This window comes from Sorex araneus, chromosome 10, assembly GCF_027595985.1.
Source record: "Sorex araneus isolate mSorAra2 chromosome 10, mSorAra2.pri, whole genome shotgun sequence".
Lineage (NCBI taxonomy): Eukaryota > Metazoa > Chordata > Mammalia > Eulipotyphla > Soricidae > Sorex > Sorex araneus.
In genome coordinates, this window is record NC_073311.1 from 3901628 (window position 1) to 3921286 (window position 19659).

Genomic DNA, 19659 nt, shown 5'->3' on the forward strand with positions numbered 1-19659 from the left:
GCAGCCCCAGGTCCTACACCCCACTTTTTCAGTCTCTTGGAAACTGGATTCCGTGGGTCCGACTCGTGGACTCTAACTGCTGTGGGCAGAGACCTGGAAACACGCATCGCACCGGGGCAGTGTCTGTGGGGAAAGGGAGGGCCGGAACCGCATACCGCTGCAGGAGGGCCTGGACTAGCTGCAGCCCCCATATAGCCCAAGCAATTGTTGACCCCCATCAATTGTTGACCCCCTCACTGCCAGGCAGTGACCTCAAGTGCCCAAAGAAGCTGGAGAGGCCCCCACCAAGTTTTGAATTAGGGGGCCACACCCAGTGGTGCTTGGGGGACACTCCCGGTTCTGTGCTCAGGGCTCCCATGTGGTGTGGCCCCCAGACCCTGGGCCCCGCATGCAAGGATGCCTGTGTGCTGTAGCCCAGGTGGCCCAGCACTCACATTGAGTCTCACTTTGTGCCTTGCCTGCATCACCTGTTACTAGCCCTTCCTCAGAGTCTCAGCCTGAGGGCTCTTACTGCCTGTGCCTGTGACCGAGGCTTCAGAGAGTGGCCGAAGGACCCTTCCACTCTATTCTCCAGTGCCCCCCTCCTCTGGCTCCCTCTCCAGCTCCCTCTGGACCTTCACTGGGCCTCAGGTACAAGAAAGTTGGAGGCTGGCTCCTTGCGGAGGCCGAGTCCTCCAGAGGCCGGCCGAGAGCACTTCTTTCCAGAAATCTATTGGCCAAAAGAAGCCTGCTGACCTGAGAAGGCAGCACAGGCTGCCAACCTGGACGCCCCCAGCACCCCACAGGGTCCCCCCAGCCCACCAGAGTGGTCCCTGAGCACGGAGCCAGCAGTAAGCCCTGAGCACTGCTCAAAAACAAGAATAAGAAAATTGTTTCTTAAGTTGAGTCCAGCACCCAGCCTCAGTGGTCTGCCCAGGCAGAGGCCACCTCTGATGCTGATTTCCATCTGATTTCTCTGTGGAAATGGGCAGGTAAATGCCCCTCCCATACATGACTCAGACCCCGGGTGACACAAACAGTGGCACTTTCTACATCGATCCCTGCTCTGCTGCCAGATGCAGGGACTGGCGTGGGGCATCTGAAATGTAACAGCATGACTGAGGAAATGAACTTTTGATTTAACTGTTCGTGTACGTTCATTTCAGTGTAAATGGCTGCAGCTGTCTAAGGATGCCACCTGGGACAGCTCCATTCTGGGCCGCCCTCCCTGCCCCTCCGTGAGCACTCCCGCCCAGCTTTCCCCGAGTGTGTGACTGCCCAAGCCAGAGGCCCACAGAGGACTCGTTTCCGAAGTAAAAATTCCATTTATTCACCTGTTGACAGTACATAGGAGGCAACGTATTTCACATCATAGATTTCACCGCCCAGGCCGTGGGGAGATCAGCTCTGGGGCTAAGAGAGAAGCCAGGCAAGGCAGGCATCGGGGCAGCTGGAACGGGCGGGCGGGGCCAAGCTGCGGGGATTAGCTGCAAGCTGCGTCCTACAGCTGTTAGCGGCCGGGCTGCAGGGCCGGGCTGGGCTCAGTCGTCTCCCCCGCACAGGTACAGCAGCGCCTTCTGGTAGTCGCCCTTGGTGTCTTGCTACAAAGCCAGAGAGAGAAGTTCAGCCCCTGCGGCCGCACTCATCTTGTGGGGGGGGCCCCAGGGGCCCAGCCCCAGCGCAGCCAGACTGGGGCATTTGAAAAGAGATTACAGAGGGAGCCCAGAAGGACAACCCCAAGTCATGGCCGGGGTCCCCATGATGTGACCTAAGGGGTGATTGTCAAGTCCGTCTCATTCCACAGGGATGGAGAGACAGCTGCTGGGGTTTGGTGGGGGAGGGGAGGAGGGCCTGTCTCCAGCCCTCCCCTGCTGGAGGGGAATAGATTTTGCTGTTGTGCTGATTTCTGGTTTTTTAGTTTGTTTGTTTTTTGAGGGGGGAGCAGATTTGTCAGGGATTGAACCCTGAGCTTTACATCTATCTGTGCTCCACTACGGACCTAACGCCCCTCGTTTGTGCAAACCTCTGATCGTGTGGAAAGAAGCTGGTCAGGGGTGGGAGAGACTGTTCAGTGAGCTGAATGCAAGCTCTGTATGCAGGGGACTCAGCTTCCAGCCCCAGCACCACATGGTTTGGAGTAAGCCTGAGTCCTGTCGGGTGTGACCACCCCCCCAAACCCAAACCAAAAAACTAAAAAAGAAAGAAAAAAAAACCAGCAATGGGGCTCAAGCAATGAAACAGTGAGTAAGGTGCTTGCCCGTATGGTCCTCTGAGCCTGCTGGGAGTGACAGCTTAGGGCAGTTAGGGAGGCCTGAGCACTGCTGGGTGGAGCTCAAAGACCGGAAAAAAAAGATGAAGCTGGTGGAAATGAGGACAGTGACTGAGCACCACCCTCCACAGGCTCCGGTGTCACTGCTCATCCTTAAATGGAGGGGGTCACCTAAAGAAGAGGGGACGCTGCGTGCAGGGAGGACTCAGGGGGCCTGGGGAAGCAATCCCCTCTCCTGTTCCAGGCCTCAGGGTAAAGAGACGGGAGCCAGGAGGGCTGTGAGTGGTGAATGGGGGCCAGGCCCCTCCCAGGGAACTTTCCAGAAATAGAGCTGGAACACAGCGCGAGTCTGGGCTGAGCCTCCCCGGGTGGCAGCGAGTCTCGGGGAAGAGGAGATGCACACGGGGAAGCACCCGGGCCCCTGAGGCCCAGGCTGCGTCTGCTCCGGGCGTACCTGGATGTAGTGGTAGAGGGACTTGCCATACTTCTTCTTGAACTCAGACCTGATCTTCAGCATGTCCACCTCACTCCGGGAGACCATGATCCGGATCAGCACCTTATCGCGCGTGCCCTTGCCCTGAAACACCAGAGAATGTTCCAGGCAACCGTGCTGGCGAGGGGACATGGCTTAGGCACACTGATGGCTTGGAACTAGACACAGGGCCCGAGGGACAATGGCAGGGAAGGCACGTGTCCAACTTGGCTCGAAATACCTAGCACCGCACAGGGTCCCCTAAGCACTGTCCCGGGGTCACTCCTATGCCACATCGCTAGGACAGACCCTGGGCATCACTGGGTATGGCACCCCAAAAGTAGAAAAGTGTTCTTGCTAATAATACTAAATAAAAATATTCATCAAAAATAATAAAAATATGTTTAAATAATTTTTTTAATTAAAAAGAAAAGACCTAGAAGTTTCCTTGCCCACAGCACTGATCTGGGTTCTGGGAGACTGCAGAGCTCGTCGGGAGTTGGCTCCTTAACAAACTGAGCCACGGGGGCCAGTGAGATAGCGCAGTGGGCAGGGCACCAGGCTTGTATGCTGCTGACCTGGGCTCACTCGTGGCACCAGATCTGGCTCCCCCCGCTCTGCCAGGAGTGATCCCTGAGCACAGTGTCAGAGTAAGCCCTGAGCACCACCAGGTGTGGCTCTGGACAAACAACACTGAGCCCTGGGACTGGGGCCGGAGCACAGGCGGAGCACAGGCTCTGCCTGCGAGAGGCCCAGGCCCGATGCCCAGCACTGGGTTCCTTCCAACTTCTTAGTAAGGAGGGAAGAAAAGGAAGAGAATCAGGCCTCCCAGGAAGAGTCCACAGACACGCCGACTCTGCATCGGGTCACCCCCACCCAGCTCCGGAGTGTGCCTGGAAGGAGGCCAGCCAGGGCTCAGAGCACAGCCCCCAGCACCCTGCCCCCTCCACTTCCTGCCATTGTTCTGAGTGTGCCCACATTAGAGGACAGGAGACAGGCAGGCCGGGGAGAGCCAGGCAGGAAGTGGAAGCAGAAACCAGAGAGGGCGGACTTGGGGTCTTCTCAACTGCCAGACCCCACAGACAGAGAGCGCACAGCCCCCACCCGAGGGGCCTTTCCTCCACGCCCCAGTGAAGGGTGCTTAGCTCAGGGGACAGGAGAGCAAAGGGCCTCCCAGCAGTGCTCACCTTCATGGAGTCATACAGGCGGTCAGCGAAGTACAGGGGCTTGTTCTGGATGCACTGGACTGTGGAGAGAAGGAGGGGGTCTGAGGCTGAGCCCATCCCCTCCCGCTCCCCAGAGTGGGTGAGGGTTCGAGCCCAGCCACAGAACAGGGTAGGAATGGGCTGCAACGTGAGGAGGGCTCAATGAGAAACCAGGTCCCCATAAATGAATAGTCCCCATGGTCTATGTCGCCCCCCGCCTCCCAAAAGATGTGCAGCCCCCATGACCTCCCCACAAACGCCCAGGCCCCTGGCCTCCCCTGAAACGTGCTTCCTGGTGCCCCCTCCCCAGATGTCCAGCACCTGTGCTCCCCAGCCCCATAGAGCACGGGTTTTGCTCCTGCTGCTGATGCTGCCTGAGCAACTCTCTTCTGCAGCAGTGTAAGCCCTGCGTGGCCCCTGATCTCAAACGCTGACAGTGCAGATGCTGACCCAACAGCCAAGCCTCAGAGCACGGCCAGTTACCATAGTGGCGGCCCAGGACCTGGGCTTCAGTGGGGACGGGGCCGCCCTTGCTCACCCAGGTTCAGGAAAGCATTTTCCAGATCTCCCTTGACTTCCTTCTTGATGCTCTCCTCCATGTCGTAAGGGCTGTAGTTCCTGTACCTCTCGAACACTGAGGAGAAGACACAGAGTTACTATCCCAGGACAGGTGAGAACCACCAGTGACACTGCAGTCAGCCACTGCAATTCTGTAAAAACAATGTGTGGGGGGGAGGGGTGTGGCCCACAGCATCCCAGGGACTTAAGGGTGGTCCTGGGGGCCTGAGTGTCACGGCCCCTGTGACTGGCATGGCCAGGGCCACAGAGCTGGACCACCCCTATCCCCCATGTGTCGGGAAGCCGTGAGGCTGGGAAGGGCACCTGCTGGGCGAGGTGCGGGGTCCTCAGGAAGCCGTGAGGCTGGGAAGGCACCTGCTGGGCGAGGTGCGGGGTCCTCAGGAAGGAGGAGGCAGACAGACAAAGCAGCAAAAACATTAGACACCCGAAGGGGAGAGAGGGGCGTAGGGTACGCAACATCTGTGTGCTGCAGGCAGAGAACGTCCTGGCACTGCAGAGCCCTGACCCCCAGCTCCCACCACTGAGAGAGGGAGGGACCCACCCTGGCCCAGCACCCACCTTTCTGGAGGTGGCACACGCTCCGCTCGGTCATGATGCTGATCCACTTGGGCACGTCAGTTCCCTTCCTCTTCACTCCTGCATCATACAGGTCCTAGACACAAGCAGCAGAGTGAGGGTAGACCCCACCAGCATGCCCCCAGCCCCGACACCTACTCTTTCGAGGGGCTGAGGGGGAGCCACATCTGGCTGTGTTCGGGGCTTAACTCACGGCCACTCAGGGGACCATATGCGGTGCCAAGGGTTGAAGCTGGGCTGGGCACATGCGAGGCACATGCCCTACCCCTGTGCTGAGATGCCAACACTGAGACGCCACAACGAAGGGAGAGCCACAGTGCTTGGCTATGAGGAGGAGAAGCCTCCTGCGTCCTGCTCAGGCCAGGTGGCATCTGAGGCCACAACGTCCTGGATGGGGACACACACACACACACACACACACACACACACACACGCATGTGCACACACATACACACATGCACACACACATACACATGCACACATGCGCGTGCACACACACACATATACACACAAACACGCACGCATGTCCTCCCAGAACATGAAGGGCAGGTCTAAGAGTGGCCTCGATGCATGAGGTTTTAGGCCAACAAGTCTGCAGGTCACTGGCCACCCAGGGTAGCAAATGCAGAGGCTACATGGGGCCCCCACACTCACCCGAGCGTCCTGGTCAATGAGCTCATAGTCGATGACAGAGCCGTCCTCCGCTCTCCTGCCCTGGGGGAAGAGATTTAAGACACAAAATGTATTTCTTCATATACTAAAAAGCTGACAATTTCTCTCCCTCTCTCTCTGTCTCTCTCTCTCTCTCTGTCTCCCTGTCTCTCTCTCTCTCTCTCTCTCTCTCTCTCTCTCTCTCTCTCTCTCTCTCTGTGTGTGTCCTTGTTTTAATTGCTGAAGAAATAACTGCTTACATTTCTTCTCTCTGAAGCCAAGATAAGACCCAGGGTTGGTACAACACCTGTAGCGGGGGCTGGGGGCTGAACACCTGCTGCTGTCCCCCCGTCGCTGAGAAGGGAGCTAAATAAGTATCTTGTAGAACAATCCCCTGGTCCCAAAGAAGCAAATCCTCTCCGGCTTCTTCTCCAGACCAGAGACAAGCATGGACTGGATGCAGCACAGAAACCTGAGCACTCCAGGGAGCGTGGAGTGCAGAGAGGAGAAGGCTGCAGGGCCGGTCGACAGTGGCAGTGGCCGGGGACCAAGGGGAGACCCGGAAGGAAAAGGCAAGAGGGGCTGAGGGGGAAGGTGATGCGGGGCAGGATCTGAGCAGGGACTCGGGAGGGAATTCAGCGGGGAGACCAGTGGGGGCAGCAGGGCCAGGGACGGTGGCCTTTGAAGGTGGTGAAAGCTTGGGTTCCGCTCAGAAGTCAGTTTTGTTCAGGAGAGGGGAAGGGCGTGTGGTCTGCGGACAAGGCCTGAGAGAAGCCTAGCTCACTTCTGGCCCCTGGCATGGAGATGCCCAGAAGGGAAGGGGCCTCTGCTCGCCACTGACGAGTGGACACTGGGGAATAAGCGCCCCCCTGCCCAGGTACTGGGTAAGGCGGGCACACTGCCATGTCAGTAGCTGGGGAAGAAACAAGAGGTCATCGCACTGAGTCCTGGAGTCCTGAGAGAAAGGCCGAGCATCTTCCCAGCTCGCAGACCAACGGCCAGGGCATAAGCCCACCCAGGGCCTCAGAGCCACTGGCCCCCGCCGGCCTCCAAGGCCCCCGGCCCCGCACTGCTCCTTGGCAGTGCAGAGGCACCATGGGAAATGCAGCTGGGATTTCTGAAGCTGACATGGAGGATGGGCTGAGCTCATGCCCAGTACAGAACAGGGGGAGCGGGGGGCATGCCTAGGAGAAAGCAGAAACGGGCTGGCACCAACCTTGGCGAGAGCGACCATCAGCTTGCGGAAGTCACCGGAAGTGTCAGAGATAATGTCCTTCTCCAGGTCCGTCTTGTACACTGGAAAACAGCACAGCTGGCTGCGAGGGTCCCGCCCTACACAGAGCCCGCCCCAGAGCCCACCTGGCAGAGCACAGCTCGGGGCAGCCCAGATAAATCACCCCAGTGGGAGCAAAACCTCCAGAATATTTCACCCTCGCCACATCTGAGCAGGCTGGATGGCAACAGGGTGCAGGTGGGCTGGTCCCACAGGGAGCAGCCGCGCCCACCCAGCAGGGAAGCTCTCGCACCCTTCTTGGCTCTGCTTGCTCACATCTTGGCCTGTGACGGCCCAGGGCACCGGCACGTGGCTCAGCACCGCCACACGCCCACATCATCATGCTGTTATCCAGACAGAAAATGCACAGAGGAAGACTACTACGAGTTAAATAGGACTTTGGAAACAACCTGCATGTGTTGTTGCTACTTGCATCTAGGCCCGAATGTAAGGAATCCTAGATACGCAGAGAAGCTGCCAGAGCAGAAGCACAGCCACTGATACTCGCACAAATACTTTCAGAGCACAGCTCCATGGCACAGAGCCAGAGCCCCTCCAGGAGAGACCGTGCACCCAGCAGGTGGGCCCAGCCGGTGTGTAGAGATTGCTGCTGTTGGTACACATCCACAGTGGCTCACACTTGACGGTGGGCTAGTCGACACATATTGCAATTCTGGTATCAACATGTTAAAAATTTTGTTGTTTGGGGGCAGGGAGATAGTACAGCGGGTAAGGCCTTGCACACGGCTGACCCAGGTTTGACCCCCGGCATCCCAGATGGTCCCCTGAGTACCCCTAGAAGTGATCCCTGAGCTCAGAGTCAGGACTAACCCTGGAGCATCTCTAGGTGTGTCCCAAAATCAAAAACAAAAACAATCCGTTACTGTTTTCTCTCCTTTCCTTCCTTGCCTATTCTTTTGTAGAAGTTCTAATGGACACAATGCCCGGCAACCCAAACGTAAGTAAGGAGGTGGAGGAGAGGGATGAGGTACAGAACCACAGCAAACCCACGCCGCATCCCCACAGCCGCGTCCCCGCCCACAGTGACCAGGCGGCCACCGCCCCTGGAGGACTCACTCTCCCTGTAGACTCTGTTGATTTCCTGTAGCTCCTGGTTGGTTCTGGAACAGATGATCTCAATGAGAGAATCCTCGTCGGTTCCCAGGCCCTGTAACCGGCAGCAGAGACATCAGCCATGAACGTGGTCCTGGTGACCCTCGGCTCTTCCCTGCCCTTGAGCACAGGGCGGGCAGGCTGGGCCCTGAGGGCACGGGCAGCTGCTCCGTAACCCCGGAACACACAGGAGCTGATTTTCTCTTGCTCTGAAATGTTCCATTTTAGAACTTTATATGACTGAAACCCAATCATGAACAACTTTGTAACTGTATCTTACTGTGATTCAATAAAAAAATTGAGAGAGAGCGGGGGGGGAGTGCTTCCATGGCTGGAGAGAGGACAGTGGTCAAGTTCCATTCTCGCAACACTTGGTCCCTGAGTTCCTCCTAGTGGGACCTGGACACCCCCAGGACTGCTGCGGTGACCCCTGTAGCGGCAGCACTGGCCCTCCAACCCTTGCGTGTGACCACCAGGACCTCCTGAACACAAACTGCGAGCCCCCTAAAAACAAAGGAAGAAGTTCTTCACTATCAATACACACTTGTAAGGGATTCCTTTGAGCTACTACTTAGCAGGAGACAGTCTCGGGAGAGAGCGACCCGGGGAGGTGGGTTTCTGAGTAGCCATTCCCACCGCCTGAAAAGCACTCACTATTCTAGTACACAGAAAGTAATGTCCCTCATTAAACAATTCTGCTGGGGCTGAGCGCAGGTTTCCTAGCAGGAGGCCCAGGCTCTAGGGGCAGAACACCGAGCCCTGAGTACCCTCAGACACAGGCAGGTGCAACTACCACATGACAAATCAAACCCATCTCTGCCTAGGATTTTACATGGGGGACAGGCCTGGCTGGGCTCACACCTGGCAGTGCACAACTGTGTGTTTTTGCTGTTGCGCGGGGGCTCATTTGGTGCCAGCGCTCAAACCCCGGTCAGCCATATGCAGGGCAAGTGTTTTAACTCTCGAACTCTCTCTCTGGCCCAGTATGCCAAAATAAAGGAATATATAAATGTTATATTGTCATTTGCAGCCAGTGTCATGAGTTGAGAATAAGACTTTTTATCAGGGAAAGGTAAAGGTAAGGGGGAAAAATTAGCTTTATGTCTTTGAAGTGTTAAAGTGGGTAACTGTTAAAAATTTCATTTAATGCATCAGTTTTTGCTTGATTTCTAAGGATTCTTTGGTCAGTCGGAAAGCAAAAGGAAATAACAAAGGGCCAAATAATTTAGACTCCAAAGTTCTATTAAGAAATAAGAATTTGATGGGTGACCTATTCAAATTTAATAAATACACCTTGAGTGTGCCGGACTGCTTGAAAGGATCCCCTGAAACATGTATTTCAAAGTGGGGTTCACGATCAAAGTCGGGATTTAATGATCAGGATTCTCTAATGCTTGTCTCTCAATGTGGCAAAACCACTTTGAACTAAACAGAATTACAACTGTTAAAAATGTAGATCAATTAGAAGGTGTTAATACAATCAGAAATTTACTTATCCACATGAAAAGTGTGTCTGCTATTAATTAAACTTATTAGAGTTTATATGCCTCTGAAAAAGGCGACTTGAGTAATACAAGCTAAGCCTCGGGTTAATGGCTAATTTTGAATTTCATTCTTAATCTAATCTATGAACTAATGCCTCTTCCAGAGTCTTTAATCATGGTTTGTAGAGGTTCTGCGGAAGCCAAATGTCTTCCCTTTGAGCATAAGCTCTATCTAGACACTGAATACAAATGTCAGAGACTGACTACCAAGGTGTTTAAATACTTTAAGGGGCAAATTTTTCCACCTCAAAGATAGAAATACAAAGTCCATGGAGTTAGTGGAGAGGATAGGGCGCCTGTCCTGCACGTGGCAGACCTGGGTTTGATTCCCGACACCTGATCCCTGCCAGGAGTGATCCCTGAGCACAGAGCGAAGAGTCAGCCAGGAGTCACCACTGGTTGCAGCTCTAGCAAAGAGACAAATAAACAAAACACAAAAATATAGTCTAGAAAACACTCCTGTGCTAGAAGAAATGCTACATTCTAACGTGGCTGCAACATCGGAGAGGCCTTCTCTGGTGAGGTGGGTTTCTTCATCACCCGAGGATTCCCTCCATGTCTTTGCCTCTCTGTTGAGAGGTGACCTTGGCAGGTCCTAGAACTGGGTCCAGGCTTTCTCAGCCTGGCCACAATTTTCATCACAGGGACAACTTATTGAGTAACACATGGAAACTACTTCCACAGGTATCGCCAGGGGCCAAAACACGTCCTCTCTCGGGTTCGGCCCATCTCGTGTCACTTTCATGAGTTTCAGAAGGACCCTGGCCTGGGACCACTAATGGAAGTGCTGGCATTGGCTCAAAGGCTGAGCTGGGAAAGCTCCTTTCCTGCTATAACCAGGTCCAATTATAGCGAAAACCACACGGTGGTGACAACTCAGATGGGCCCATTTTAAGCTCCTAATACTTAGTGATAGATCCCAGGAAAGTCACAGCTAAACAGATTCTTGATAGAAAATGAGATGCGCTGACATGAAGCAGTCAGAGTCAGAAGGAAAGTTCTGGAGAAGAGAAGCTGGTCCTGCGTGAGTTCAAGGGACAGTCCCAGGCTAATCTCCAGGCAGAGTCATTAAGCGGTGCTGACATCTGAGCACTCTTTAACGGGGCCGTGCCAGCATTCTTGCCTGGTCCAGAAAGCCAGAACAAGGTCACAACACAGAACCGGGGAGACGGTGGGGGCACAGAGGAAAAAGGTTTCAGTCACTCTTTCAGCAGCCCTGAGTTCAGCCCCGAGGTGCCTGCGCTGGGCACCTGCTCCCCCACCTCAGAGCTCTGCAGGAGAGCATGAAGCTAAAGCACGTTCCGGTCTCCGTGACTTGGCAGCAGGCTCCCAACTGTGTCTCTATGCCCGGGGCACAAAGCATGGCAGAAGACGCATGTGGGGGGCTGGAGCGAGGATTCAGCAGGAAGGGCACCTGCCTTGCACACAGCCGACCCGGGTTCCGGCCCCAGCATCCCATATGGCCCCACCTGCACCCCAAGGAGTAAGCCAGGAGTAACCCCTGAGCATCACCATTTGTGGAAGGAGGGAGGGAGAGAAGAAAAAGGGAGGGAGGGAGGGAGGAAAGGAAGGAAGGAAGGAAGGAAGGAAGGAAGGAAGGAAGGAAGGAAGGAAGGAAGGAAGGAAGGAAGGAAGGAAGGAAGGAAGGAAGGAAGGAAGGAAGGAAGGAAGGAAGGAAGGAAGGAAGGAAGGAAGGAAGGAAGGAAGGAAGAAGGAAGGAAGGCACATGCGGACTTGGAATTAAAAATCTGAGAATCAGGCCCGCCCTCCATCCGAGGCGTTCCCCAGTTGTACCAGCAGAGGGCAGTATCTGACTAGTCAAAGGGCGACCAGCTCACCCATCTGCTGGGACAGGCGCTCAAGCTTCTCCTGTGCAGCTTTCACATACACACTTGTTGTTACAGGTAGACACAAAAACCTGGGAGGGGCGCTCCAACCTGGAATCTTTGTGGTTTGGTTTCTAATGGCCTTGCCCAAAGCAACTGCCAAAAAACCCCAAAGAGCCACCGTATGCCGTGATGCCCTGCCCAGACCTGGCGCAGTGGGTGCTTACACACCCATTTATAAGCAAGGTGACCGTCAGTTTTCTCCTCGAACCCAAATTAGGTCCTGCCAAGGTCAGAAGAAGGAACAGCCAAGAGAGAAAGAGCAGAACTTTGAAGCTTCACCTCACAAAAGCTCTGAGTTTCACTTCTGCCTTAATATCCCAACCAATCTTTTCTAAGGAGGAAGTGTAATCAAGGAAGTCGTTTTTCCCAAATGGTATTCCAATTGCCCAGGTGCCAAGCAGCTGGTAACTGACTTCTCAGCATCATGAAATTTCTTTACAGTCTTTAAAAAAAAAAAAAGTAATTGAAATATTTTTGGTACAAATCCTGAGACTGGAAGCATCAGTTCATTCCAAAAAAAAAAAAATTCTAAATGAGAATTCAACGAAACTGAAAATCACCTAATTACACTCAGAAGACTGCAATTCCCCAATATTAATGGCAGATCTGACAGAGACTGTGTTTACCTTCATGGACGCCTTCAGCTCGGAAGCATCATACTGAGCAGGTGTCTTCAATAGGCCCAAAATCACGGTTTCCAGGTGGCCGGACAAGGCTGACTTCAACGCGGAAGCAAGTTCCTTCAGGAGAAGAAGAGGTGGGAGTGGGTGGGGAGCCCCCGCTCGCGTCCCACCCGTGGGAGACCAGAGTCAGGCGGGGGTCTGGAGAGCAGGTCGGGGCTGCCCGCCCGCCCACCGAAGCCACGGCACCACTCAGCAGGTCACCCAAGCCACCCGCGCCAGCCCCCCGGCTCCTTGAGCAGTGCGGGAGGAGGGGGCTTTGCGAGTGAAGGAAGTGTCCTGCCACTCTTGCGCGTGACAGCAGCTCGTGAAGGCCAGGCGTGCTCCCAGGCCGGGCCCTGCCGAGTGGAACAAAGCGGCCTTGCTACTGCTCAAGCCGGCCTGTGTGCCGCGGTGCGGCTGGGCCGGGAGGGTTGGGCGGCTGCTGGGAGTTTCCAGAAGGAACCAGAAGCCCCACTGTGGCTGGAGAGGTTCATGAAGCATTCCTCGGGAAAACACCTGTTCTGACAACCGTGTCTGCCGGTCAGCCAAGACCAGATGGCACCGCCGCCATCTCTGCCCTGAGCCTGCTCTGCGACTTCTCTCGTGCTCGGCTCTGGGTCTGGGCAGGGCCACACCAGCGGTTCTCAGCGGCCTAACCAGCCCCGTGCTCAGGGGTCATTCCCCAGCAGTGGCCAGGCAGGGAACCGGCCAGGGGGAGACCCGGGGCCTCCTGCGTGCAAAGCCTGAGCTCTCCCAACTCACACACAGATCCGAGCCCGAGGATAGAGCCAGCGCCCGGGACCGTGGCAGGGCAATGCAGCCCGTTATGGCTTTTACCAAGGGTTCCTCGCTCAGTAAATGATGACCACAGGGAGGACGGCTCCCCCTGAAAATTTCCTCCTTTATTTCCACGTTTCCCAATGCCCCCCGCCTGCTTCCCACTTTGGCCCCCACACCCTCGGTACAATCCAGCCCACCAGAGCTGGGGCGGGAATAGGAGGGCAAGGAGGCTGGGTTCAGAGAGAAGCTTCTCAGAGCTTCCAGAAAAACCACCTAGTTGCCCCTCCTCCAGCTTTCTGCGTCCAGCACAGCCCCTCTGAGGGCCGGAGCAGCGGCTTTTCCCAGTCACACTGTGGCTCTCCAGTGCAGGATGCTTAGATGCAGCCCTGCCCGGGACACCCTCTGCCCTCGGCTCAAACCGCACCGAACACTCAGCCCCTGCTGACTTCTGCACCTGCCGTGACCTTCCCGAGGGCCCAGTGTCCCATGGGTGTCCTCACTGGGACTTTCACAATGAATGGGAGAGTTTGGCCAATGACTCACAGCTCCTCTTCATAAGGAGAAGCCAGACGTCATAGGTGGGGGCACAGACCCCTCTGCTCCCAGCTCCCTCCACGCCCATCAGCTCTGCCCATGCTAGTCCCGTGGCTACATCTTCTGCAGCCAATTTTCTCTCTCTCTCTCTCTCTTTTTTTTCCTGAAAACATGGTATCAGAAACATACTGCAGGCAGAAAGAGCTCAAGGTGCTGGGCTCAGGCCTCGCAAGCAGGAGGCCTCGGGCACTAAGTCCCCGCAACTCATGGTCCCTGGAGCACCAGCAGGTATGGCCAAAAGGAAAACCCAGAACAAAACAAAGACAGACGAGAGAGAAGTGATTATGCTGAGGCTGATATCAGACAGTATATGTGTCTCTCTGGAAAAGATGCCAGAGTTCCAGCCAGAGCCGCGGACAGAGCCTCACAGTGCTTGCCTCACACCTGGCCAACCTGGGCCTGATGCCCGGAGTCCCACATGGTCCCCTGAGCCCACCAGGAATGGTGCTTGAGCACAGAGCCAGGAGTAAGCCTCAAGCACCGTCGGGCCGGGTGTGGCCTGGAACCAACCAAACAAACAAGATGTCCGTGTTTGGCCCAGGGAGCGGGAGGCAAAGGGTCCGCAGCATTGGACCTCGCCAACCCCTGAGAATGCCTGACACTATGACCCCCACCGAGTCCTGGTGGGAGCACCCCGAAGTACGGGCTGGGGACTGTGACAGCTGAAAGCACGGCGCAGGTGCTGTGTTTCCGCACACACGAGGAGCACAAGGCCAGCGTGCTCGCAGCTGGGGGCAAAGGAGCGTGGCCTTGCTGCGGGACTGACGAATCTGCTGGAGAAAACCATGATGTGCACGAAGGAGGTGCCGCTGCTTCCTCTCTGCTGCCTGCTGTTTGGGGGGGCGGAGGGAGGGAGGGGAGAGGGACAACAGCAGGCGTGTCTCTCCCCTGTCGGTGGCCAGGCCAACCCCGAGGGCAGAAATGCCCTTTTCCTCAGCCCTCCCAGCTCCCCTCTGAACCACCCCCCCCCCCCGCCCCCAAGCCCTAAGTCAAACGGGAGCCGCAGGAAGCGCACTCACCGCCGCCGTCCAAGAATAAATCAAATGCTTTTAATAGCAGGAAGTTAAAAATAAAGCAGCCTGTCCTTAAAAATAAAATCTCCCAACACTGCAACATAATAAAAGGTTGAACACACACTGGGCTGTCCCTTGCTTGCTGCGGACAAGATGGGGGGGGGGGGTGCATGGAAATGGGGGCGCGTGGCACGCTGCAGAGAGCCTGGCAGCCCTGAGGAACTAATACGCTGTTTCATCACCCAGCTCTGGAGGGCTCGAGGGTGTATTTTTAAGGATGAAATGAGAGCGTCACTCAGAGGTCCCCAAGAGGAAGTGAGAAAAGTCACTCCCAAAGGCTGCAGAAGCCGCTTAGGTGACATGCGTGGAGACGCCCACTCAGCTCCCGGCCGGGCACAGAGCAGGCGGCACCAAACAGGCCCACCGCTGAGGTGCGCTGGTCCTGGCTCAGGATGGTGCCCACTCGGCAGGACGAGGGCACAGCTCTGTGCATGAGCTCCACGCACTTTGGGGTCACGTGGGTGGGGCTGGAAACTCTTGTACCTGGACACCAGTGGAGACTCTCGCACACCACCCCGTGTTCAGAAGCTGGTACTGGCCCGAGTGATTGCACAGCAGCAATTGCCTTGCACACAGTTGGCCTGTGGTTCCATCCCCAACATCCCCGAGCACCTCCAGGAGTGATTCCTGAGTGCGGAGCCAGGAGAAACCCCCTGAGCACTGCTGGGTGTGATCCCCCCCCCCAAATAAAATGGCTGGTAATAGCCAGAAATCGGAAGAGAAAGGTCCTGGGGCCACAGAGACGGCTCAGTGGGTTGCACACACGTACTGCAGGCAGGAAGCCTGACGTCTACCCCAACACTGCCATGAATAATCACTCCCCCACTCAAAATCCAACAGGGAAAACCGCCCCCACCCCTGACCCTGCTTGTACCTTCTTGGTCCTTCTCTGGTAGGTGAAAGCAATATCCTGTCTCTGCTCATTGCTGCGGTTGGTCAAGATGTTGACGATGGTGACCTCGTCCACCCCTAGGGAAACACAAGTTGCCAAGTTACCGACCACTAGCTCAGAATTTTCTGCACTGTCGTCCTCAGGCCTGGCCGCCTCCTTCCCGTCAGGGCCCTCCACTCCCGGGCCCGTGTCCCCTCGTCTCCTTCCCTGACAGCCTCAAACCTACAGCCCCGGGCGGGAGATACACGGTGAGAGGCCCCCCTGGCCGGCACCAAGAGAGCCCCGAGCCCCACCAGGAGTCGGTTCTGAGTGAGAGGCAGGTACAAACTCCGAGCACCACTGGGTGTGCCCAAGAACCAAAACACCTGATAAATAAATAATGAATAAAGAGCAGTTATTTCAGGAAATGACTTTATTCATAAATTGGTTTTCGAAGTCAACAGCAGGAGGTATGTTTGTGGGACTCTGTCAGTGAGATGGAGCTGCCAAGAGCTAGGGGGATTTTAAATGAAGGTGCCCAAATTGCCATTTAACTGGGGATTTAATAGACAGTAAATGTGAGCTGAATTAATAGAGACAATTATTTATATTTACTGCCGGATTATGGCTATATAAGCAGCTAGGTATACTTTCTATAATTATAGAAACTGTTTTTGACAAATGAGTTGGATTTAACATGGCAGTTGTATTTTAATAGCATAATTGATTAATACAATCGTACTTACTGAAGGCTAAATTGTTTTTGTAAGGGAAATAAACGTTTCACTGCTTTTAATCTTCAACAGGCCATTTTAATAATCAATTTTATAACTTTATTAAAAAGAGTAAGTGTTTTAATCTAAATTAAATCTAAATTGGGAGTTTTGAAGTGCCACCAAAATATTTTAGTACCTATTTTAATTGGAACATGTGTGTTTACAAAGATAAGCAAGGCTTTCTGGTGTCTGAGGGTTTCCAATTTTATATTCCTAATATGCCATTTAACTTAGAGCACACTTTTAAGGATTTGGGAAGTGAAAGGTCTCTCTCCTGACTGAGTAGGGACCTGGTTCATGAACAAAGAAAGTCTTTGCTGTGAATGCTAAGGGCTTCTCGGTGAGAGAGCTGAGCTGAGCCGGCAAGGCTGCAAGAGAGGCAAGAGGCGCTCGGAGGGCCAGAAGGCTAGTATGGGGGTTGCGGCACTTGCCTTGCACACGGCCGACCCAGGTTCAATTCCCAGCACTGCATATGGTCCATTGAGACCCACCAGGGTGAACCCATAGCACAGAGCCAGGAACAAGCCCTGAGCACTGCAGAGTATGGTCCCAAACAAACAAAGATGCTTGGGCAGAAGGAATGAGGGGGGAGTGGGGAGAGACATGCAGAAACACAGAAAGGCTGCGCTGCTCACGTGTGTTACAAAGGTCAAAAGACATAAGCTACCATTCCTGGGTCAGAAATGACATCTTGGAGAGGGGAGAGAGAGGGGGGGAGAGAGAGAGAGGGAGAGAGGGAGGAGAGAGAGGGGGGGAGAGAGAGAGAGGGAGAGAGGGAGGAGAAAGAGAGAGAGAGAAAGAGAGAGGGAGAGAGGGAGGAGAAAGAGAGAGAGAGGGCGGGGAGAGAGAGGGAGGGGAGAGAGAGAGGGAGGAGAAAGAGAGAGAGAGAAAGAGAAAGGGGGGAGAGAGAGAGAGAGAGAGAGAGAAAGAGCTCACAGAGCTGAACACACACTGGGCACACAGGAGGCCCAGGTTCAATCCCTGGCACAACAGGGTCTCCTGAGCAAGCCAGAAGAAACTCCTGAGCACTAAGCAGTGAATACCTCTGAGCACTGCCAGTGTGGCCCCAAAATTTAAAAAATAAAAAAAATCTTATTTAAATCTACATATGCTAGTCGATGATGTGACTGCATCGTCTGGAACTCTGAGGTTCTGAATGGACATAGTTGACAAAAAAACACGATTACTAGAGATGACTCAGTTTCCAAGGGACTGGGGAAGTCCAGTGGGGGGACATATGACTAGCTCATTCTAGGCCCTGGGTTTGATTCCCAGCACTGCTGGCCCAGTCAGGAATGGCTCCAATGATATTCACTTTTTGAAAAGTGCTTATTTCAGCACTGCATATATATGGAAAAAGAAAGAGCAAGAAACAGAAAAACTTGTATCCAAAAAGAAACTGATAAAATAAACATTATCTAGGCCATCTAATGAGATGTTGTTCATTCCAAGTAGAGGTATAATTGACATTGAAAATTGCTCACATCCTGTTATACCTCAGCAGGAGGGGTCACTATGTTTACTGTGGGGGGTGCACAGCCAGCAGTGCTCAGGGCCTATCCCTGGCTCATGCTCAGGAATCACTCCTGACAGGGCCCGGGAGACCTTCTCTGGTACCAGTGAACAAATGCAGGTTGGTCACCTGTAAGTCAAGTGTTTTATCCTCTGTACATCTTTCCAGACCCCTATTATATTTTTTTAAATAAAGGGGTTAGCGGGACTTATTACCCTCAGCTCACCATTGTCTGATAAGCCAGCTAAGAAATGACCCTCAAGGGCCAGGTAGTATAGCTGCAGGGCACTTGTCTTGCACATGGCTGACCTGGGTTTGATCCCCAGCACCCCATATGGTCCTCCAAACCCATCAGGAGTGAGTCCTGGCCCTGAGCATCACCAGGTGTGACCCCAAAAGGAAAAACAGCAACTAGAAATGAGCCCAGAACTGTTCACTCTACCAGCTGCCACCAACAGCCTTCTGCTCTCATCCGAGTTAGAAGAGTCCGGCCGACAGAGATGGAACTCAATTCACTGAGAGGAGATCCCACCCCAGAGCAGCCCAAGAAGGCCCCTGAGCCAACCAGGAGTGAGCCCTGAGCACAGAGCCAGGAGTGAGCCCTGAGCTTTGATGGATGGCCCCCAAACACAAAGCGAATAACTGAGTGAGTGAGCAAAGAGCACCCGGGGACGGATGCAGAGGCCAGCACACAGGACACAGTCACGTCACTGAACAGCGCTCAGCCAGAGGCAGCCCCCCCACTGCCCCCGCGCCTCGACCCACAGCGACTGCGCCCTCCCTTTGCCTGCACGTCTCCAAAGAGCTGAGAGAGGAAAGAGGCCAGGGACTGTGCACCAGGTGGGGCGAGTCTCTCCTCTAGGGATGCGACTGGCCCCCCTTCAGCACACGGCACTTCCCATGGCCCACATGACGCCCTGTGTCCAGCGCATAGGCTAGGCTGAGAAGCCTCGGCTGGCTCTCCCACTCTGCCCAGGGCGCAGCTGAATGCCAGGACTGAGGGTCCCTCGGCCCACACGACCCTCTGGCACGGCTCCAGTGCCTAGGACACTGCGGGCAGAAGCCGCAGCTGACTGGAGGAAAAGCAGCCCCTGGAGAGCGGCTCCTTTCACCACACTCCCGGCCATCTGCCAGAGCCCCGGAGTGGGCCAGGCCGGTATGGGCAACAGGACAGCCTCGAGGTAAGCTCCTGCCCATCTGGCCCAGGCAGCAAGGGGTTCCTCGGTGCGGGGGCTCAGCGTGGAGTTGCCCACCTGCCAGGGAACCCCCATACCCTCTCTGAGCCCTCAGACAACTTTTAAAACTTCCTTTCAAATCAAACAGAGGTTTAGGGGCCTGGCAGATGAGCTCAGAGGGCTAAGGCCTGTTCTGCGTATGGCAGACCTCAGAGGGACACCAGCATCCCGGGATCCCAAGCACCCAGGAGAGACACCCCCGCCCCGCCCCAGCCACCTCCAGGAAGAAGCCCCCGGCACTGCTGCGCCCCCATCCCCCACCCCACCAAACAAATAAGATTTTACTCTAAAGACACAAACTTACCCAGCTGAGGATGGGTGAAATGCAATCAAGTGTTAACATGCCTATGAAATTCCTCGAGTCTGCTCATCTCAGGGGCTAATTGCACCGTTTCTGCTCTGGGATCCAGGGGTCCTCAGTGGAGCCAGAGCTCCAACCAAGCAGCAACCGCCCCACCCCCTGCCCTCCCTGGCCCTGCCGAGAAGCACTGTGGGCTATAGCGGAAACCCTGGGGCGAGGGTCCTTCCCACCCTGACACTTCTAAGTTTATGGCTTGTTTATATTTTGCGGGTCACACCCGGCAGTGCTCAGGTCTTACTCCTGG

General features: G+C 54.9%; 1 protein-coding gene across 1 annotated transcript in view; it reads right to left on the bottom strand.

The window, feature by feature from the left end:
- Positions 1-1284: 1284 nt before the first annotated feature.
- Positions 1285-19659, bottom strand: part of ANXA2 (annexin A2) — a 41659-nt gene continuing 23284 nt past the window's right edge. The window contains exons 4-13 of the mRNA XM_055118264.1: positions 15534-15628; positions 12177-12290; positions 8082-8172; positions 6948-7027; positions 5735-5794; positions 5063-5156; positions 4464-4559; positions 3908-3966; positions 2703-2825; positions 1285-1580 (exon numbers count right to left, since the gene is read on the bottom strand). Of these exons, the coding sequence (XP_054974239.1) occupies positions 1521-1580; positions 2703-2825; positions 3908-3966; positions 4464-4559; positions 5063-5156; positions 5735-5794; positions 6948-7027; positions 8082-8172; positions 12177-12290; positions 15534-15628 (872 nt within the window). The 3' untranslated portion in view covers positions 1285-1520. The remainder of the gene's footprint in view (positions 1581-2702; positions 2826-3907; positions 3967-4463; positions 4560-5062; positions 5157-5734; positions 5795-6947; positions 7028-8081; positions 8173-12176; positions 12291-15533; positions 15629-19659) is intronic.